This window comes from Melospiza georgiana, chromosome 1, assembly GCF_028018845.1.
Source record: "Melospiza georgiana isolate bMelGeo1 chromosome 1, bMelGeo1.pri, whole genome shotgun sequence".
Classification (NCBI taxonomy): Eukaryota; Metazoa; Chordata; class Aves; order Passeriformes; family Passerellidae; genus Melospiza; species Melospiza georgiana.
The window spans coordinates 47,135,095-47,156,244 of record NC_080430.1 but is presented as its reverse complement, the minus strand read 5'-3'; the positions used below and the strand labels follow the sequence as shown (position 1 = coordinate 47,156,244).

At 41.0% G+C, this 21,150-nt stretch overlaps 1 protein-coding gene across 1 annotated transcript in view; it reads right to left on the bottom strand.

Annotated features, from left to right (window-relative positions):
• The window catches only part of NPSR1 (neuropeptide S receptor 1), a 93,703-nt gene that overhangs the window by 52,837 nt on the left and 19,716 nt on the right, over positions 1-21,150 (bottom strand). Inside the window, exon 2 of the mRNA XM_058030025.1 lies at positions 4,606-4,880. Within this exon, the coding sequence (XP_057886008.1) occupies positions 4,606-4,752 (147 nt within the window). The 5' untranslated portion in view covers positions 4,753-4,880. The remainder of the gene's footprint in view (positions 1-4,605; positions 4,881-21,150) is intronic.

Here is a 21,150-nt window from a genome sequence, read left to right as displayed (position 1 = left end):
TCATCGGTAAAATTTAAATATCTCAAAAATGTAAAAAAAAATTATACTTTTTAGGGACATTTACGTAGGAGATGCAGACAGGTGCAAACAGTGTGCCTGTGTGGAGAACAGGGACAGTAGTATGAGGTTTGCTGGTGTAGAACAGCCCAAATCAGCTGGCTCAGAGCTGCTCCCTGTTGGGCTGTCAGACTGCCAGTCCCTTCTGTGCTGTGTTTGAGCTGCTGGATGAGGTCAGCCTGGGCCAACAACAGGGCAGCAGCCCAAGGACATCATTCTCATCTCAGGAATAGCAACAGTCATCACAGCACATTGCAGAGGCTGTGTTCAGGAGTCCCTGACACCTTATTTGTGTAAACTAAATCCTCCTCCTCTCCCCCACCAAAAGATTGCAGAGTTACCTCTGAATTATTTGATATGTCTATTTTCTAAAATGTGTGATTGCATTTGCAGAGATTACTCCAGAAATTTGACAGCACCCATTATTATTTTCCTATTATGTATTCAATGATGGGATGCTCTGTGATCTTTGCTTGAAAATCAGAATGAGCAATAGCATAAGCAAATACTTTTCAGGAGATAAAGAGACTCCTATATTTGGATTAAAGGATAGGGACGTTAGACTGTGACTTCAGCAGTCTCTGAGAACACCTGGAGCCAAATCCATGTAACAGGACAGTCCTACAAAACCTCTCAGCATGCTGGTCTCCTCAGCTCTTTGCTGGTAATGGTAAAAACCCCAACCCTTGTAAAGAGCATTAGCTCCATGGATAAGCAGCCCGTGTTCTTAGAGTTGTACTTACTTGTGCTAGATTGTGCTATCCTGTTTAAAATCTGAGCTACATAGGCTAAAACACACACGTACAGTGAATGCTGCAATGTTGGGGGAGTGCAGTCAAAGACACATTTAAAATAATTTGTGATGGTTTTGATAAGCACACAGTTCCTCCTGAAAGCGGTAACACTTCAATGCCACTGCTGTGCCCTTGCTGCATGTCACGGGGACCAGGGCTCATGGGCACAGAGGCAGGGGTGTGTCAACTTTTGGAGCAGTGATTGGGGCTCCCACTTGGCAAGGGGGGGACACTGGGGTTCTCAACAACCTTGGATGTTAACAACAAAACCTTTGTGTCCTGCTTTTTTGTTTCCTGCTGTACAGGTGGGGACTGTACACAGCAGGAAACAAAAAATACTACTTGATGGATTCCCAGCTTTGCTGGGAGGTAGGAAATGATGGTGAGAACACAGTCCCACAGAGAAAACTCACAGTTGCTGTTCCTTTCTCTTTTTGAGCACTCCAAGCTCTACTTTCCTGTGTAAAAGCAGGGCATCTTCTTTCTCAGCAGAGCTCTTAAAAAAGAGATGAGCCCTACCCAATCTTTCTGAGGACAAGCACATGCTCCTACAATTGTGAAAACTTCTGGTCTGTTAAGAATTGGCAGGAGGAGATCCTTCCTCTAGCCCTGACAAAACCTCCCAAACATTGTGCAAAATCAGGCCAAACCTATTCTGAGATTCCACCTTTTCTCCAGGCAGGTTTCTGGTTTTTACCCTGTCAGGTTTGCAGAGTTAAGGAGGTCCTAAAGTAGAGGAAGGCTACAGGTATTTGGATTATTTCTGCGCTTTCTGTACTACTGTATTTGGCAGGTGCTATTGATGCTTAGAGCCCTTTTACACATGGATTACACATACACATATGGAGGAGATTGTAAAGGATTGTAATGAACTTTCCTTTGGCTTGGAAGGTTGGAGCTGTAATTAATGCCAATTTACACATCTGTTCTGAATTAGGTGCTGAAGCAGCCAGCAGAATTCCTTGTAGTTTAAGACACTAACCTACCTGGTATTTTATACCAGGTAGGTATAAAATGCCTGGATACCCCACAAAAAGGCACCCAGGAAGAAAGATGATCTGAGTTTTCAGGGACAATTTGCCATGACACAGCAGCAAGACCTAAATAGCAGTGGGAATGAGGGAACGCCTTTGCAATGGAAAGCACCAGCTCTTCTTGCATGCTGAGTGATGCATGGATGCACCCAGTCCTGCCCCAAAAGCTGCCATTCTGTATGCCAAGAGTCAGTTTAGTTAGCCCACATGGCCCCAAAATTAGACATCATTAGCAAAGCTTTGATGAGCAGCTGGCCCTTCTGTAGTAATGACTACCAGAAGAAAATCTGCATTCCTCTAAGTGGAGGAAATGTTCCACTTTTGAGATAAAATAAATCAATAAAATTCTCCTCAGCCTTCCCCCCAAAAAGACAGCAAAAACCTGAACTGGCAAAACATTGTCTAATCTGAAACTCTGCAGGGTTTAGTTGTTAAGCAGAGGAAGAGACAGAAGCGCAAATTTTTTGGGAAGAGAAGCAATCACAGCTCAGCCTTTCTGGCACTGAAATACTCTAATGCACATTATTTTACTTTTGTCACGTTGCCACCACAGTGTAACACAGACACTACCCGGGGTGGGTACTGGCCATCCTTTTGCCACTTGGGAGGAAAAGAAGACACCAGCACATGCTCATGTAGTTTGAGCAGCGTGTGAGACACCGTGGCACCTGTCATTGGGTAGAATCATGAAAAAGTCATCAACACAGTTGCAGTGTGTCACTCCCTAGTCTCCTTTTATCAGTTTAGATCATGTTTTCCTATGACTGCTTTGCTAAGGTGGGTTACACCTGCACCCTGCCTTCACAGTCAGCCACAAGCTACAGTGTGTTTGAAAATCCAAACCCTATTTGTAAGCTACGTTTTGAACACTGAGCTCTGTTTTTCAAATTCATTCAGCCTGTTCCAAACTGAAACTTGAATTGTTTTAGCTGCTTAACTACAGCATTATCAAGAGGAAGATGATGCTGCTTGGCTTGCTGAAGTGGCAAGGATGCAGCCACAATATGGGCAGAGCAGGGGGATGATGATGGCCAGCGGAGTCAACAGGTATCAGCAGCAACTTCCACACGTGGGTTTTACTGAGTGCTGAAATTGCTGGCAGGGAGCCCTGTCTTCCCTGCACTGCAGTCATCAGAGCAGGTGCTTTCTCCTTCCTTTCCTACAGCTGCACCAGCTGTCACTCGTCTCTAGAGTCAAAATATTTCCATGCCTATCAACAGCTAGTAATTGATGTGAAATCAGTGAGTCTCCTTGCAAAGTTCATGCTACATGTGCCAGAGCCAGGCATCCGGCAGAGACTCAAGAGCAAGTCTAATGAGAAGCCCTCAGCTACAGAATCGTTTCCTTTAGCTCTGGATGAGCATGCATGACTATCCTTGGTTCCCTAATTATTGTAATTTACTCAATCTCTCCTATTAACGAGCATTTTTCTGCCTGGGGACTTTCTAATCATGGAATTAATTGTCACTTTTACTATTATAAAATATTGCTCCCATGACATTGTTCAGATTTACAGCCCTAACTGTGAAAAGAAGACAGGAGATAAAGAGAAAGTTGTTAAATTATTTTTCTTGTCCCTTGTGATTTTTTTTTCAAGAGCATTTTAGGAGTCTAACATGGAGAGGGGGAATAAAAATACTTTTCACCCTTGAAATCCTAGTTAGGAGGTATTACCCTAGCAATTTCAAGCAGCATGTTAAAAGAGACCCTCACTAGTTAAGATTGGCCCTATGGATCATCTCTTTCTAAACCAGGGCTGGGAACCTGCTGTAATTCCACTGATTCCACTAAGATTGTGTCAGAGCACTACTACTACTCTCACAGATACAAAATTGCTCCTGAATATATCCCCTTTTACCTCTCATGTTGTCAAATGATACAAATGCCTGGATCTTTCTTGCTGAAATTGATCTCTTTGGTGCTGAGGTCCAGAAGGAATGGCAGGGCACTCCTAGCCAGACTTTTTAATGACTTGAACTTGTACAACGTACCATAAAAATAAAGAGATACATGGCATTCAGAACAAAATTAAGCAGTAGCAACAGGCAGAGAAATCTGAAGGAAATGTGAGCTTCAGAACTTCTCCAATCTTTTTCCTTCATTTACATATCGCTAGGATGATGTTTAGTTTTGGAGATGACTGAATACACTTCCCATTCAATTGAACAGCATTCACTACTGAATGACTCATCTAATGCATTCTTAACAACAGATTTCAAAAGACACTGCAACCCCCACTCAACTCACCAACAAACAAACAAACAAATTAGAACCTGTCCCTCACAATTAAAAAATACCCAAACAACAAAAACCCCGTCTCACTTGTGTACAATATTTGTTACAGCTGGAAAATTGAAAAGAAATCCCTTATGCCAAGATGATGCATCTAAGAAATTACATTAAAAATGTGTTAAAATAATGCAAGCTTTTGACTAAAGATGCATGTATAATTACAATACCTCTACAGAAAACCAGTACTGTCCTCTCTTGGAAGGGGATAGAGTTAGCTAAGACATGTAAATCTGAAGTCCAATTTCTACAAGTATTTTGCTTTTCAGTAAATGCCTCACACATGCTGTCAGCTGTTTTTGCAGGGAAAAAAACCTACCAATATCTGGGAAAAAAAGTTAAAGAATGTTAGTTGCCTCCCCACGTATGTGCTCAAAAAGCTCCAAAGCTGCAAGCATTTGAGAAAAGTAATGCACCCCTTAAAGTAATACCTTAAAGGAATAGTAAAAGGATCCCCACTCCTCTTCTGCCACCACTTCTGTGAAAGTCACCGTTTCAGTGAAAGTGACCAGGGTAAGATCCAGACAGCCGGTGCCTCCCTGGGAGCTGCTGCTGGCTTCTGTGGACTTGACCTCCATCACTGGGTTTTGCTGAAGTTGTCTAGTGCTGGTTTTAGTAAGAGTTAATGCAGCCAGGCTTCTCCTGTAAGAGCGCAGCACAGAACCAGCCTCTCACTGGCTACCAGAGGTGTCGGGCTTCAGTGCAGCTGAGTGATAGGAAAAAAAAAAAAAAAAAAGCCAAGCTGGCATTCCTGTGAGCTTTCTTTTGGTACAACTCTGACGACAGCCATACACATGCTCTTCCCAACAGCAGCAGCCAGTAACAAAGTCAGCACACATGGCCCCAGCCATGTGCTTTGTCTATTCTGGATTACCTGGCACCCCAAGCTGTTAGCTCTGGAGTCAGGCACACCTGTAAAAGCATGGAGCTCTTCCCTGCACTAAACCCAGGAGCCTGGGTATTCCACTCAGCAGCATTGCTTACTTACCTTAGCTGGGCTCGCTATGATGTTGATTACCTTCAGTCTTATGGTATATCCATAAACAAACACCAACATGCTCTCCTATATTAATAAAACCTTATTAAGTTTGTAGGCTTAAGGGACCTGTCAATATCTTCCTGACCCCATAAATAGACCTCTCCCTCACCTCTGCAAAGAGCTGGAGTGTGCTGCACACCCAGGAAGGCAGTGCTTTCTTCACCATACAGAAAACCTGTCTGGAAAGGCACAGGTCCTAAATACTTAGAGGCTCAAGACTCTTCAGAATAATCAGGTAATCAATTATGTCTCTATTCACCGATTTTCTGGGCAGCGATCCCACACACCCTCTGTTTATTCAGATGTTTTTTGCCCATCTCCAGTGGCGTCACTCTAGCTGTACACCAAGGTGACAAATGAGAGTGCACTCACCTTCCCTGACCAGAGCTCAAAGTCACTTGTAAATACAGCCTTTGTTCATCTTTGTGAGGATGCTCTGCCCCAATGACAGTGCAATCCTAAGCAGAACTCGAAGTGTTTCACAGTCACACCCCACCAATTCAGTGTCTCCTTACCTGCTCATGGCAAAACCCAGTCCTGCATTTCTGTAGGTACAGATGGCCATGGGTGAGCTCAGGAGTCTTTGGACTCCTCTCTCTTGCTAGCACAGCACACCTTTTCCCCAGGTGCTGGAGCAGCAGTCTTCACAAAACGCCCACGTCGTCCATGTCCCTGATCTTTTTGGGACTGTGCCTATTCCTGCCTACACGAGCAGCAAGAGAGGGGTCACTAAAAGGCCCTCCAAATCCCAGACCCTGTATTCATAGGGGAAATTAGGGAAATTCAGGTCCAAATTTTGACTCTGAATCCTCCCAAATTAGGACATGCCTGGATCTAGGGCTTTAGACCAGGCTGTTCTAGAGACTGCAGAAACCTCTGTGTGTCTGAGCAATAATCAGGCCCTCCAGAAGATGCTGGAGTCCTGAGAGTCATTCAGTGGAGACATTAGAGGAGGGAATCAGTCTAGACCAGTACAGATAATCAGTACCAGTCAGGAGGAAATCAACTCTGACTAATATGCACCAGTGATCAATATTTAACAGTGACAAATGACTCATGGGTTGGAAATATGAAATAGATAAAAAAGAAATAGAAAGAAAAAAGATTAAAAGAAATATTATAGAACCACAACATTTTTGCTGAAAACCACTGGGGAAATGCTCATATATATTATATAAAAGAGAAGGGAACCATTTTTGCATTTTTTTCTGACTGATTGTACAGGTTGACTTTGAAACTCAGCTCAGTATTTAAGTAGCATCCAACCGTCTTGAAAATACTTTACCATTTTTTTACCCCTCTTCTTCCTTCTTCTAATGTTTCTTTCTTATATTTAATATAATATATTTCTTATATTCTTTCTTATATTTACAGAATTCTCTTGTCTAGAGTCGAAATTTATTACACTGAGCTTTTGGGTTTTTTGCACTTTCATTCCTACAGAGCTGTTAAGCTCAAGCATATTACAGGCACTAAGAGGCTTCTCAGTATCCACCCCACATGCCAGATCATGGGCAGCTCTCAGGGCTAACCTAGAGTGACTTGTCTTGTGGCTTTGCCAGCTACTTTCTCTAAGTAGTGCTTATGGTGCTGCAAGAGGTTATACCATGCCCTGCTCCAGCACTCTCCGGTCTGCAGAGGCTAATGCAGATTTTCCATCACTATTAGCTTTTCCTCCAGTGGGTATTTCTCAGTTACTGTCTCTGCCGTGTTTTGTTGTCAAAATGCTGTTTAGTCACAGAATTGGAAGCCGTAGGCTGTCTGTGGTACCACGTCTAGAATTAGGCTAATTCTCTAGAATAAAATACTTTGGTTTTAAACCACTACAAGTCATTAACAACTCTTTGAAATTTCGTGTTCAGATTTTTTCCTGACCCCACTCTCCATGGTGATATTAAGCAAATTCTGAAATGAATGGCAAAATAAAATATTTTATGATTGAATCTCAAAAACTTACAAAATGCAAGATCAAATCCTAGAAGTTCCTCTGTGCTGAAGGAATAGCTGATTGAGTCCAGTAACACACTTCGGTTTTTCCTCAGTTGGGACCTTGAAAGCCTCTGAGAACTTTCAAATTTTAAGAGATCGAGACAGTTTTACAGGGAGAGAAGTTCAGTCTTCTCTCTGCTTTAATGTAAAATGCTCTCCAATTATTATTGCAAGACAGTTTTTCATCTAATGTATAATAAAATACGCTTCTTCCTTCTTAACCTTTAGAGTGGCTTTTTTTTTAAAGTCACTGTATTATAGCACTGCACCACAGCATGCTTCATAAGTAGGAAAGATATTTAAATATCCATAAGCAATAAGAATGGATTATTTGAAAGAAGAATAGAGAGAACTTGCTTTAGAGGCCTCCTCATTTGCTGTTGCCTTTATCTCAGTCTCAGGAGCTACACATATTTCGTTTTCTTAAATAAGAAAACTTGAAGCAAAGCACCAGAAAACCTAAGAGCATAAATGGTTCCACTGAAAGGTGAAGGGAGTATTCTGTGGTTGCTGTGTGCATCAAAACCGACACCCTGCATGTGCAGAAACATGGGGGCAGATGTGCAATTTCTATCCTTTATCTCCCCATAGTGGCATGGCACTCCCCTCTGGAAAGAAGAGGAAACCCTGTAAAGTGCAGAAAGTGAAACCAGGAGATTGATGTGATGATGTGATGTGATGTGGTGATGTGATGATGTGATGTGGTAGATGTAGGTAGGTAACTCTGGAAAGAAAAGATAAAAAAAAGAAAAGGAAAAACAGGCAACAATGAATCAAAGTTTTTTAAGATCAAGTAAAAATTAGTGATTTTGATTATTTAAGCCTGAAATTCCTCATGCAAAAACTCTGGTCTTTCCTGCACAGCAGCCGTGAAATGCAATAGGTGGAGATGATTCATTTTGTGCATCACAGTGTGGATGCTCCATGGCAGGCAGAGGTGCCATCACAGAGGATGTTACACTCCAAAACTCAGCAGCTGTAGGAGGAGGGACTGTGCAGGAATATCTGGTTCCTCCTCTGCTATCTGTTTCTGTATCTTGACTTCCCTGGCAGAAACTGTTGTGCGGCAGTATTTTTGTGCATGATGCAGATAACCTGCCAAAAGCCAGCCAGTGTAAATATTCTAATGTGTCAAATTTTTAAAAAGATTAGGTACATCTGAAATGGGCAGAAAAAAGATCTGCTCAAGTATATTATTTTTACTGAGACTTTATGCTAGATTTCATTTTGTTGTATTTAGGCATCGTTCAGAGTAAAATTGAAAAAATATTTGGTTTTCTGCTCTTTGGAGCTTTGGCACCCAGGAGTAGTTAGGCATAATCATATTAAATGCAAAGAACAAATAACGGTATCAGACTGTGGGAAGAAAGAGAATGAGATATTTCTTACTTCTAAAAGAGCAGCAAGTTAATTGCTTTTCTGTAAAAAAACCCCACGCTTATCCAAATCTTTATATGCCAGCTTTGGAAGAGGAAATTTAGCCTGCTCTTCCTAGTGCTCAACTCCTCCCCAAAAGCTGAACATTTGGGGCAACTCAGAGGGACTCAGCTGCTGGTTCTGGAGCACAGCACCACTTTAGAGTGGTGTGCCCTCATCCCCACTGCACAGGAGAGCAGAACTGACACATTGGTGACACAATTCCTGTTGTCTGTCAGAAACTCATTCTCCTTTGACTTAACAAGCTGCTCAGCACATGCCTTGGGTTCCTTTGGCGCCGTGCATCCAGAGGGATGCAGACCTGGACACCCCAGGTAGGCAATACCCAAACAGGCTGCATTGCCTGCCTCAAATCTGGAACCAAAAACATCTCCACGTGGTCCCAGTGCCTGGGATGTGGCTGGGAAGGGATGCCCATGTTTCTGGACTCTTGTAGGTCATTGCTGTGGGTGAAAGAGAGGATTTCATGTGTGCCTTACTTAGGATGCAAGTATTCCACCACACATTTGTACTCACATTTATACAATTTTTGAGCCCCTCTAGGTGGAGATGACATCAAATTTCTAAATCTTTAAAATTAGAAACAGCAATGATATTTTATGGGCTAAATAAAAAGATACTGGATTTTCTTTACAGAAACTCCTAATATCCATCCTCCACCCTCCAGAATGAAGGGGCTGTTACTAGGATTAAAAAATTTGGGAGTCAAAGTAAGATTTCAGAAGCTGGTTATAACCTCCTCCCAAGCATTTAGTTTCAGGATCTGCATCCCAAAGCAGGACCTGGTAGCAGCATGTTGACACTGCCAAACTTAGTCATTCCCAGGATGCTCTTTGTGAGATGTGAATTTCAGCTACACTCTGCAGAGACTCCAGGGGCCACGGGGCCAACTAACAGCACACTGTGTTCACTGCATCCCCAAATTTCTTGCTTCTGGAGTTAGAGTCCAGTAAGCACAGATGAAAAGCCCTTCTCTTTGATGGAAAAGTTTGAGTTTGACTTCCATCCAGAATCTGTATAAACTTAATTTTGAAATATTGAAAGCATCACAGAATTAGATAACTGTTCTCTGCTGGGCTCCAGGTTGATCTTTCTCATCTGTCAAGTCTCTATCCAGCTTTGAATCAGATCCCCAAACTGACAGAAAGTTGAATTTTCCTCTAATGTCAGTTTTGAATCAGATCTTTTGCAAATGCTTAGATTTTACCCATAGTAAAACACTAGAGTTTCAAAAATCACTGAGCATTTTTATAATAAATAATAAAATGCGAGTTGGTGGTTTCTCTTTCTTATATAATTTAAACTTTTTTTTTTTTTTTTAATAGGAGATTTTTCCTCATCTTTATTACTCGTTGTTGTCTTATTCCAGACTGGTTCATTTTGCAAAAGGGATGCACAGCCATTTCTCATTTCTTGTTAAGAAACCTTTGCAGAAGAATGAGGAATCCTTAAGGGATTATCTTTGAAAAGAAGCAAGCAGATAAAGAAAACATGGAGATGAATGTCATTAAATATGAATATTGTGTTAGTGGAACTGTCAGACACCCTGAGATTTCAAATCCCTTCACTCTGTTCCTCTCAATATTACCATCAAGGAAATCATATATTTTGCAAGGGCCTGATTCTCTATTCATTTAGTGTGTTGCAGAGCGGAATTTTTTCTTGTTCTGTGACTAGAATGGCAAGCAGCTTCCACTAAAAATGAGCCAAGCCCCATGAACTGAAACAGATGCCTGATGAATGTGCATTCCTATAAAATATTGAGACAGTCAACATAGTCACTTGGAGTGTTCTAACTTTTCAAGAGCTGAGCAGGTGGCCAAAATGTATGGCATCCATCAGGTGCTGGCATGTAGTTATGTGTACAGGTGCCAGTACGTAGGCAGAATAAACGCACAGCTCGCATCACCACCAGAAAGATTTTTCCTTCAAAATCTTCCACTTCCAATTGCCAAGGTACTGTCTGCCCTTCTCAAAGGACTGCAGCTGGAAAGGGAAAAGAGCACAGAAATAAAGCCAAGCTGCCAAAAGGGGAAGGTGGCTTCAGGTGAGCCCAGGCCAGCTCCCAGCACAGCCGGCAGGAATGCAGCCAACCCTTCCGACTGCATCGCCCGGCACACCGTATGCTCATTAACAAGGCAACTGCAGGGAACAAAGCACCAGCCATATGCTTGTCCTGCCCTGCTCCTCCCTCTGCTTAAGGTCCCATTTAACTACAATGAGCACCAATGTACTTTTCAGAGGAGGGCCAAGAGGCTGTGCAGACACAGGTACTAGATCCTATTTTGTCTACAGCTGGCATCAGCAGCTTGTTGTAAAATCTCCTGAGCCACAGGCCAGAGACTCAGCAGTCCAAAGCTCTGTTTGCCACAGTACAGGAAGGCCATTGGAGGAAAATTGGGTTCAGGATTTCCAAAAGCCAACTTCTTAGCCACTTCTGACACATAATGCATTTAATAACCATTAATAAGAATCTTTTTCAATTCTGTTTTCACCTTGTTGTTTAGAAGAAATTTTCTTTCCTTCTCCCATTTTTAATTGAACCAAATCCAATTTAACAGGTTGTTGGACAAGATGATCATTGTAGGTCCCTTCCAGTTGAAAATAGTCTCATCTGGTCACTTCTATACTGATTCTTAATTCATCTTAATCTGTAGAGTATGGATAACCACATCATATCTGCTTTGGGAGAGGAATACTCCCCTCCTCCCACTCCTTACCTTTCTTTCTGCTACCTCTGGTGAGTGCACCAAGAGGTGATTTCCATTATTCCCATTCAAGCCTGCACTGATATAGGAATTACTCCCCTGTTAGATTTCAGAGGATGCCCGGATCTGATTAACCTCTCTCTTCTTCTGCAGGGGATGATCCAATGGCTAAGACTCAGGCTTGGAGTTCAGGGAAGATAGTAAGCACCTTGCTCTTTTGCACATACCCATTCTGACCCTGACCTTTCTCCTGTCCCATAAGAAAGAGCTTTGGAAAGCAAAGAAACTCCAGCCCTTCTGGATCTCATTCCCCATTCACCTGGATGCTCCTGCCTGCATAGTTATCCCCAGCTCTGGGTACATGCTGGTCCGTGGCTGAGCAATTAATTCAGTTATAAATAAGAAACCCAGCCCAGTTCCATAAACTGGCCCCTGGGTTGAGCTATGATAGGATGGATTTGAATACATTTGACTTTTCCCAGTCACATTCCACTCTAAACTGCAGACACCTCACTGGCACAGAAGCTGGGTGGTGTTTAAGCCAGACCAGTGAGCTGTCTGCACTGGGAGATTCAAATCCTCCTACTTAAGGAGGGTGAGGACAATAAAACAGGCTGCTGTCCCATGAGAATCCTGGGGTATGTGTTGTCTCTGTCTCCAACCACCAACTCCATGTGACACGTGGTGCCCCATGTGAGGATCCAACTCAGCCATTTACAGCAAGCAACCACAGTATTGCAGGGAGACAGGAACTGCAGTGGAATATTGCCATGAGCAGCAGAACAGTTGCTGCAAACAGGCAGTGGGACAGCAGAAAAGCAGTGGGAATTGCTGCGGGCAGCAGAAAATGGCTGCGAAATCCCAATGGTAGGCAGCAGATTAAACCCCCAGTGGTTTCAAACCCCCCTTTGCAGATTGGAATCACCATCAGGACCATGGGAGCGTGGACCTCTGCACCAGAAGTACCCGTTCTGAAGATATGGACTTCCTTTTTTAAAAAACAAGGGATTAATTATGACAAGTGGGCTCTGCTGGCCCTGCTCACGTGGTACAAAAGCCACAAACTCGATGTGTCTGAAAAGACCTCCTCAGAGTTATTAATCTGGGAGAGGACTGGCTGAAATATACTTGCTGCAGCCTCCATTGGTGATGACACAAGGCATTAAATGTTATAAACCACAACTCAGGTTGTGGGTGTTCAAAGACCTAACATGGTTTGCACTGTTGAAATGCCTAAGGCAAAGCCTTTGCAGACAAAGGTCAGTGGAATGATTGGCACAGGGGCAGACATCACTCTGCCAACATATGGCCTACAACGCTAGCAGGATCTGCCATTGCTGGCCTCTGAGGGCCACAAGGAGCTCCTTGAGCAGCAATCCTGTGTTGATGAAAAATCCTGAGGGCCAAAGAGCTACAATCTGGCCTTACATCACTGAACCTGTGGGGAAGGGATGTTTTTTCTGCATGGGGAGTGCGGATGGGAATGGATTTTTAACAGAGGCCATTTTAAACAGAATGGATTTTTAACTGTGTTGAAGTGTGCAAGGTATCCCATACCAGCTCTGAAATGGCTTACTACTCAGCCTGTGGGGATACCCTGGTGGCCCCTTGAGAAAGAAAAGATAGATGCCCTAAAATCATTAGTACAAGAACAGCTAGCTCAAGGACACACAGAGCCATTTAGGAGCCCTTGGAATGCCCCTGTATTTGTTGTACTAAAGAAATCTGTTAAATGGAGTTTGCTCCATGACCTAAGAAAAATCAATTTTGTGATGGAGGGCATGGGCGCTTTGCAAGCTAGTGTGCCTTATCCTACAATGATACCTGCCTCCTGGGACATCCTGATTGTGGACCTGAAGATTGTTTTTTCACTGTTCCACTGCACTCAGATGATACCCCAAAGTTTGCCTTCCATTAATAATGCTGTACCAATGCAACACTACCAATGGCAAGTTCTTCCCCAAGACATGAGAAAAAGCCCTACAATCTGTCAATGATGTGTTGCACAAGCACTCTCATCAGTGAGAGAGCAGTTTCCAGGGGCCTACCGCTATCACTACATGGATAACATTTTGATTGCAACCTGAACACAAAAGGAACTCTCACAGATTCAGCCAAGCCTGCTACAAGCATTAAAAACTCTTGGGCTGCAGGTAGCACCAGAGAAGGTGCAGCAGCAAGAACCCTGAAAATATCTGGGACTCAAAATATTGAACCGAACTGCTCAGCCACAAGCAATTCAATTTTCAACCAAAATTCAGACTCTAAATGATGCACAAAAACTTTTGGCTACTATCAATTGGGTCAGATCATATCTAGGTTTAACCAATTCACAATTAGCACCTTTATTTGACCTCCTAAAAGGTGATCCTGATTTAACTTCCTCCAGAAAATTAACCTCAGAGGCAAAAGCTGCTCTTGAAACAGTAGAGCAAGCTATCACAAACTGACAAGTCCATCAGATATGCCCAGAGGTGTGTATCACTGTGTTCATTCTTATTGTTAATTTTCATCCTACTGGTATTATTGGACAGTGGAATACAGACAGGCCTGATGCTTTGCACATTCTAGAGTGGGTGTTTTTACCTCACCAACAAAAAAAGACCCACCATCTTTGAGCTAATTACGCAGTTAATCATCAAATGTCGTCACAGGTGTTTACAATTGAATGCTAGAGATCCTTCACAAATTATTATTCCTGTGACACAAGAGCAGTTTGAATGGTGTTTTGCTAACTGTACAGCCTTGCAAAGTGCCTTGCAAAATTTTTCAGGACAAATCACTTACCACTTACCAAGCCATATATTACTAAAGTTAAGTGGCTAAACTGCACTGTCTCTGAAACCTCTAAATACCAAACACCCTTAAAAAGTGTTACAGTGTTTACTGATGGTTCTGGGAAAACAGGAAAGTCCACTGTGAAAGAAGAAGGTGAGTGGCAAACATTGGAGGGATATGAGAATGGATCACTTCAAATAGTAGAGCTACAGGCTGTAGCTGTGGCTTTCCAACATTTTCCCCACACTCTGCTAAGTGCTGTAACTGACTCTGCAAATGTGGCTGATATCACACAAAGATTAGACCAAGCACTACTAAAGGAAAATGATAATGCACAACTATTTAACTTAGTAAAAACTCTATGCCTTACTATCCAAGCCAGAACTTGCCCTTATTATATCCTACACATCAAGAGTCACACAAATTTACTAAGTTTTATCACAGAGGGCAACACCAGCCCTGCTTGAATAGCATCACAACCAGATACACTAGTACAAGCAAAGGCATCACGTAATTTTTTCCACCAAGGTGTTTGAGCCTTACAGCAGCAATTTCAGCGGTCAAACACAGAGGCTTGTAATATTGTTAGCACCTGTGCTGACTGCCAAGGTCACACTGCACCACTGCACATGGTGATAAACCCTTGTGACTGTGTGCTTTGCAAATCTGGCAAACTGATGTCACACACATCCCTGAATTTGGCCGCTTAAAACATGCACATGTCTCAATTGATACCTTTTCATCAGCAATATGGGGTACAGTACACACAGGAGAAAAAGGTCAGGATGCCATCAGACACAGGAGATCAGCTTTTGTGGCTTTGGGCATCCCTCACATCATCAGAACAGAAAACGGCCCTGCATACACTTCACGGACAACTAGACCATTTCTACAACTCCAGGGTGTGTCACAGCAAACTGGTATTCCCCATTTAGCAACTGGACAGGCCATTTTAGAAAGGGCACATAGCACTTTAAAATGTATCTTACATCAAAAAAAAGGGGAATATATGATGAAACCCCACAGAGCAGAGTAACAAAAGCTGTTTACACTTTGAACCATTTAACAGTATTAGAAAAGTCCCAGAACCCAGTTATTTTGAATTACTTCTTATCACTACAATCATTCTGTGATGTTCAGCTTGCCCAAGGCAATAGTGAGAGACTTCTTCACCAATACATGGTGGGGGTTCTTGGGATCTTATTACCTGGGGTTGGGGACTCTTGAAGTGACAGTTCATATAAGGACTTAATTTGTTTACAAATTATTTTTTCCTGTTTACAAGCTGGTTTTTCTGTTTACAGATAGTTTGTCTAGTAGTTGGGTTTTCCTCTAGCAGTTCTAAGGGTTAAATGGTTTATTGTTTTTAAAGTTGTGACTTGTAACTATAAGCAGGCAACCTCTGGCATGTTAGCCTTAAGGATGGTGATCTCGCCTAACAGCTCCTGGAAGTGGGTGCTGCAACTTCAAGTGGTGCATGGAACACTGGTAGCTGGGGAAGCTAGGTTTGTCAAATGAAGTAAAAGGCCTCATTCACATTAGGCCACACCATTGGTCCTCAAGTGCCAGATTGGAGCCAGTGAAGTCAGCAGTAACTAAAACTGCGCCAAGCAGGAGCAGAAGGTTTTAAAAAACTGCAAGTCTAGGTGAAGTTTAAAATTGAAGTTCCAAACATAGCAGAAAGATTGCAATTAATGCATAAGAACATGTTTTCAGACTACACTGCCACCTTTAATCTCTGATCATATAGTACTTCAGATGCTACAGAGATAGAAGGGGGCAACAAAGGGAATTGGTCTAATCCATCAACACTAAAACCTTGGGAAAAAAACAGTACAAACCACAATGTAGGTCAAAAAATATGCCCATAGAGAGGTACTGGGAAGAAAAGTAAGTGTGGGAAGAAAATAATTTAAATGCCTGCATCCCTGTTCTTCTTTTCTATGGAAGAAGTTGTACCTGAAGTAATGAATACACTCTGTCTTGTGGCGATGAGCAGCAGAGTGGAGTTACAGATTTACAGCAGAGGTAGAAAGCCATTAGATGAATTGCAGGACCTTTTATTACCAATTGCAATTTCATGGCAGGGTTATTATTTATTAAATACAGGAGCAGCCAGTTGAATTCTTACTGCTCTTTGGCTTAATTCCACTTATAAAAAGGCTGAAGAAATTACACAGAGCAGACTAATAGTGCTCTGCAGTAGCAGGCTTCTTTCTCACTGCCTTCACCTGGATGCACACACACACACACACACACACACACACACACACACACACACACACACACACACACACAGAGAAATTTAAAAAGTCATTGTATGGAAGGGGAACAAGTCATATCCAATTTCGCTTTAAAAAATCTAAGGTATATTGAAATAAATGCACTGTACTGCTATCATTACTGCACCTGAAGAGCAGTTTGGACGAGGTAACACCCTCAAGTACTGAGGCTCAGTTTTTTACCGTCTCCAGAATAAACACATGAAATGACATGACCCAATCCAGAATTACTAAGTGGGTGGGGGGAAGGAGATAATATTTGCCATAAATTAAAATTGCATCCCAGGTCATCTTCATGAAGAGAGATTGTGTATATTTTCAGGCAGCAAAAGGGATGAGATATTCAAACCCCAGCAGCTTTGTACCAGGACTTATTTTGAATTCCCTGAACCGCAGAGCAGTGGAAAGCAAGAGCAACCAGAAAGAAGTGAAGAAATACCCACTGAAGAAATTGTCTCAGCATGGCTCAAATCTCTAAGGCTTTGTTCATGCTTATCTGTCACTGCACACTGGCACAAGCAGGGTGTTTAATAACTTCGTTTGCCAGAAAAACAAGTGCTATAAAAAAATAATTTTTAAAATTTATTTTCATTAGTGTTTGGCAAATAATTTAAAAAAAGATTCAGCAGGAGCAAAAAATATGTATAAAATTTCTGTAAAATATAGTTTGTATATAAAAAAGTAGTCTTCTGCAAGCCAGCTATTTTTAGACTATAATGTAGATGTAGATTTGTCTGGTGTGATACAAGCCTTCATTTCCAAAATAACATAGTCCTTTGCTAATATATTTTTCAGGCATACTTCTTCATATATTATCTGATATTCCTTAGCAGTACATTGATGTTCCTGATCACACTGTGAAATATATTTTCATTAAAAATGTGGAAAAGAACTGCTATCATTTCCATTTCTGCACAAATAAAACCAATCAATTACGGTTCCAATCCAATGAAGAAGTGAAACAGGACTGCCTTACATGCTGACTTGAACACAGAAAGCACAGTTCAAAGAAACAAGATTTTCTAAAGAAAATTACAAAATTTAAGTTTAAGGTTGTGGATACAGTTGCTCTAAGTGTCCACATCCCCAGCGACCAAACAGACAAATTCTAACTAGGCAAATAAACTCAATCCAGCATTTTTATGTTCCCACATTTTGAGACTGTTGTGCCTCTTAGATCACCCGCATTTGAATAAGGTGACAATGATGTGGATATCTCATGCTAATGATTCTTTGCTCACCGTTGTAAATGTGAGCATTATGATACAAATGCTCAGAGAAATGGGAATAGGGTGTTGTTGTTGGAGTGGGCACGATTTCCCTCACAATGGCATTGCACACAGGCAGCCCTCACGAGCTAGAAGAGGACAGCTGCTTTATGTGCAGTAAGCTGAGGACCTGCAGCATCAGATCTTCATGCAAATAAATGGGCTCAGCCCTTTTCAGCTCACAGGTTGTACCCAAGTATGAGAGCAGCTGTTCTGCCTCGCTGCTTTTGGGAGGTTAGCTGTGGATTCTTTTCACATGTGCATATATGTATAAGCAGAGATGATTTACTGTCTATACAGATAAAACAACATCTCCTTTAGTTAGCTGAGAAATTTCCAGTGCCTGTCCAAACATACCTCTGAAACAGGTAATATTGTTCTTGTACAAAAGGAATACAGGATAAAATAATAAGTATCATCTAGGAAGCAGGAGTGCGAGAAGTTTCAAGTGCATAACAGTGGTGTGGGCGGAATATATGAAGTAGCAAATACAATACCCAATTTGCTAAAGTCATTAGAAGCAAACCAGAAATCAGTGTGGGAGACATTCGTTGCACCTGCTGCTCAGAGCTAAGTTTTCAGAACTTTTTAAAAGACCAAAATTGTCGAAGAGTTCCTAAGGTTTTATCTCCGGAACAGAAAGAAAATTGGAAGGGAAAAAAATTATTGTTATGCATCCACATGTAGCAAGCCAGTGAGAGATTAAACGAAGGAAAAGGAAAATGCCTCTACGCTCAAAGCGTTCAAAGCTTTTGTAGCACAATTTGCTTCAGGAGAAAATAATGTTTTCTGTGGTTATGAACATGCAAAAAAGATTCCAGACTTTATATGAACTGCTGCTCGGGGATTAGATGAGGATTTAATATCTTTCTCAGAGAAAGGATTAATTAAAATCTGTCTTCTTTGGGAAGGTGATGAGCAAAATAATTTCATATGCATACAGAGCTTTTGAATTTTTTCTCTACAGAAATGAAATGTATTTGGTGACTTCTCATTTCGTATCTTTTTCTTCAAAAAAAGGAATAATTTTATATTTTTATTCATAGGACTAGCTGAAGGGATTTTAACATGCTTTCAAAATGTCAAAAAAAAATGAATCATGGGAGTCTCTTTTAGAAAACTTTGAAAATCTGGTGTTAGGAGTTGAAGAAATACTGCTTGAATATCACTAGAATCTGTCCTTTTGCTACATATTTCACCATGCTTAATTGTGAAATTGGTTAGAAAGTCTACTGGCTAGTGATAGACCTAACTGCATTTTTAGTTTCATTATCATACTGCAAAAAGTTTTACTTCTCTTTCCACAAAAAGCCTTGATTGCCATCAAAAAGCTGAAGCATGCACACACACAATTGTTTTTTGTTTATTTGCAGACCTTAGCAGCTGATGTTTTAGGGAACTAAAATCCAAGTAATCTAGCCCTGCCTCAGGGCGTGAAAGTTTGGAAACGTCTTTCACCACCTTGAGAAAGGAATGACACAAATTAGAGCATCTCATAGGATACCTGCTGGTGCCTGGCCCCGTCTATTCTATTTCTCTCTATAAAGCAGCAATCTATGACAGTTTCAGTGAAAAAAAAGAATTTTAAATCTTGCATTATGTGTTTCATGATAGAAATGCCAGTAGACATGTCTGAATTCCCTCCAGCACTGATATGAAAGGAATAGATATTTTACGGAACAAATTTAATTAAAAAAAAAACGTTAAAAATATTCTTTTTGAGCCATAAGAGTGGAAAAGCTATGATTCATAACTTTTTTATCAAAACTAACCTTTCCTTTTATAAGGAGTTTCACACCTGTGATCCTTTAACTGCACCATTTTTAAAAATTAAATATCTGGTAAATTTACATAAATTTATACACACATATGTATATCTCTCTCTCTCTATATATATATATACATCTATAGATATGTAGTAGGAATTTAACTTATGCAGGCTAAATTTCAGAACTTCCTGTACTGAAAATCATTAAGACACAATGAATGGATAGTTAAAAAAAAAAAAAGAAACAAAACAAAAAAACAACTTAAAGAAACCTAAACACAACCAAGCAAACAAACGAAAAACCCAAACCAAAATAAAACCAAAAAAAATACCCCGATCACACAAAAATCTGTGTAAAGGTGCATAACCCATACCAGAAGGAAAGTAAAAAGCAATGAGCAACAAACTGAAAGTGACATCTAAAGAAAGAAACAAAAACAAAAGCTCTACTGGAGAACTTTACACCTTCTTGTTTATACAGCTTCTGTCCTTAAAAACCTGGACCTCAAGTGGATTTTTTTGTCTCTCATCTGTCTCATTTCTTCAGTCCCAACATGCAGGAAGTCTAAGGCAAAGGCTTGTCCACTTCTGCTGCCATGTTTGATGAGCATCAGTGTCCAGTGGTCAAGGTCCCTGCCCTGCATCAGAGCATGCAAAGAAAGCAGGTGATCCTCCTCCTGATGAGCACGCTCCAGCAATTACCAAATTGTACAGCAGGGAACAGCATCTCTGGGATGGAGCAGGGAACAGACTCGGATGATCTGGTCTACTGATTTAAACATGGCTCAACTTCAAGGAGTGTTTGCCTGAACTTTATAAGGCAGTCTTAGCCCATATGTTTATCACAGATCCAAGGAGCTCAGGAAAGGATTGATGGCCTGCAATTTTACAGTCACTGCATGGTCCTGTAAGATTAGTATGGATTAACTGTCTGAGCATTAAATATTTAATGTAATAAAAAGTTTTCTTAAAGGTATGGAAGTGTGACTTGGTCCTGCATTTTAATTATGCTTAAAAAAAGTCCAGTCAACATCTAATTTGTTCTGTTCAAATCCCAACATGGTCCAAAGATAAATCTCTTCTGTTTGGAGAAGAAGAGAGAGTCAAAGGAGAAGATCAAATAATTAGGCATAGCTGAATTTGAAATCACTGTTCCAGACTATCAAATAGATTAGACTTCAAAGGCAGAACAGTAAATTATACATAGGTATAATATATGTGTAAATTTCTCATTCCAGTTTTGTAATTGAAAAAAAAAAAAAAAAAGAAAAAACCATATATTATTAATTCATCCCAGACTCTCTAGATACTCAATACTAGGTCAGCAATTACATTAAATAAGTTGCAGTGAAATCTTTGTGGTACCTGCCCAAAATTAACCTGAGCCTGTACCACATCATAGCATATCCTTTGCTCGGTCTGGCTGAGACTGGGTATGCGTTTCACCTTCTGTATCTTTTCTCCTGCATTACTTTTTGGACCTGTGCTAATAAATTATGAGGACAGGAGGTATGACCTCACTCAAAATGAAAATAAAAAAATTCAGCTGTGTTGCTTTAGGTCAGGTAACAGCTTTTCTTACTTTAATTACAAGTAGATGCAGCAATAATGTTTCAAAACTTGTAAAATGAAGAAAATCAAATATTCCACAGAGAAAGTGCTGAAGTTGAAATTTCTCTGACCTGTTATTTTAGCTGAAAGTCTTTG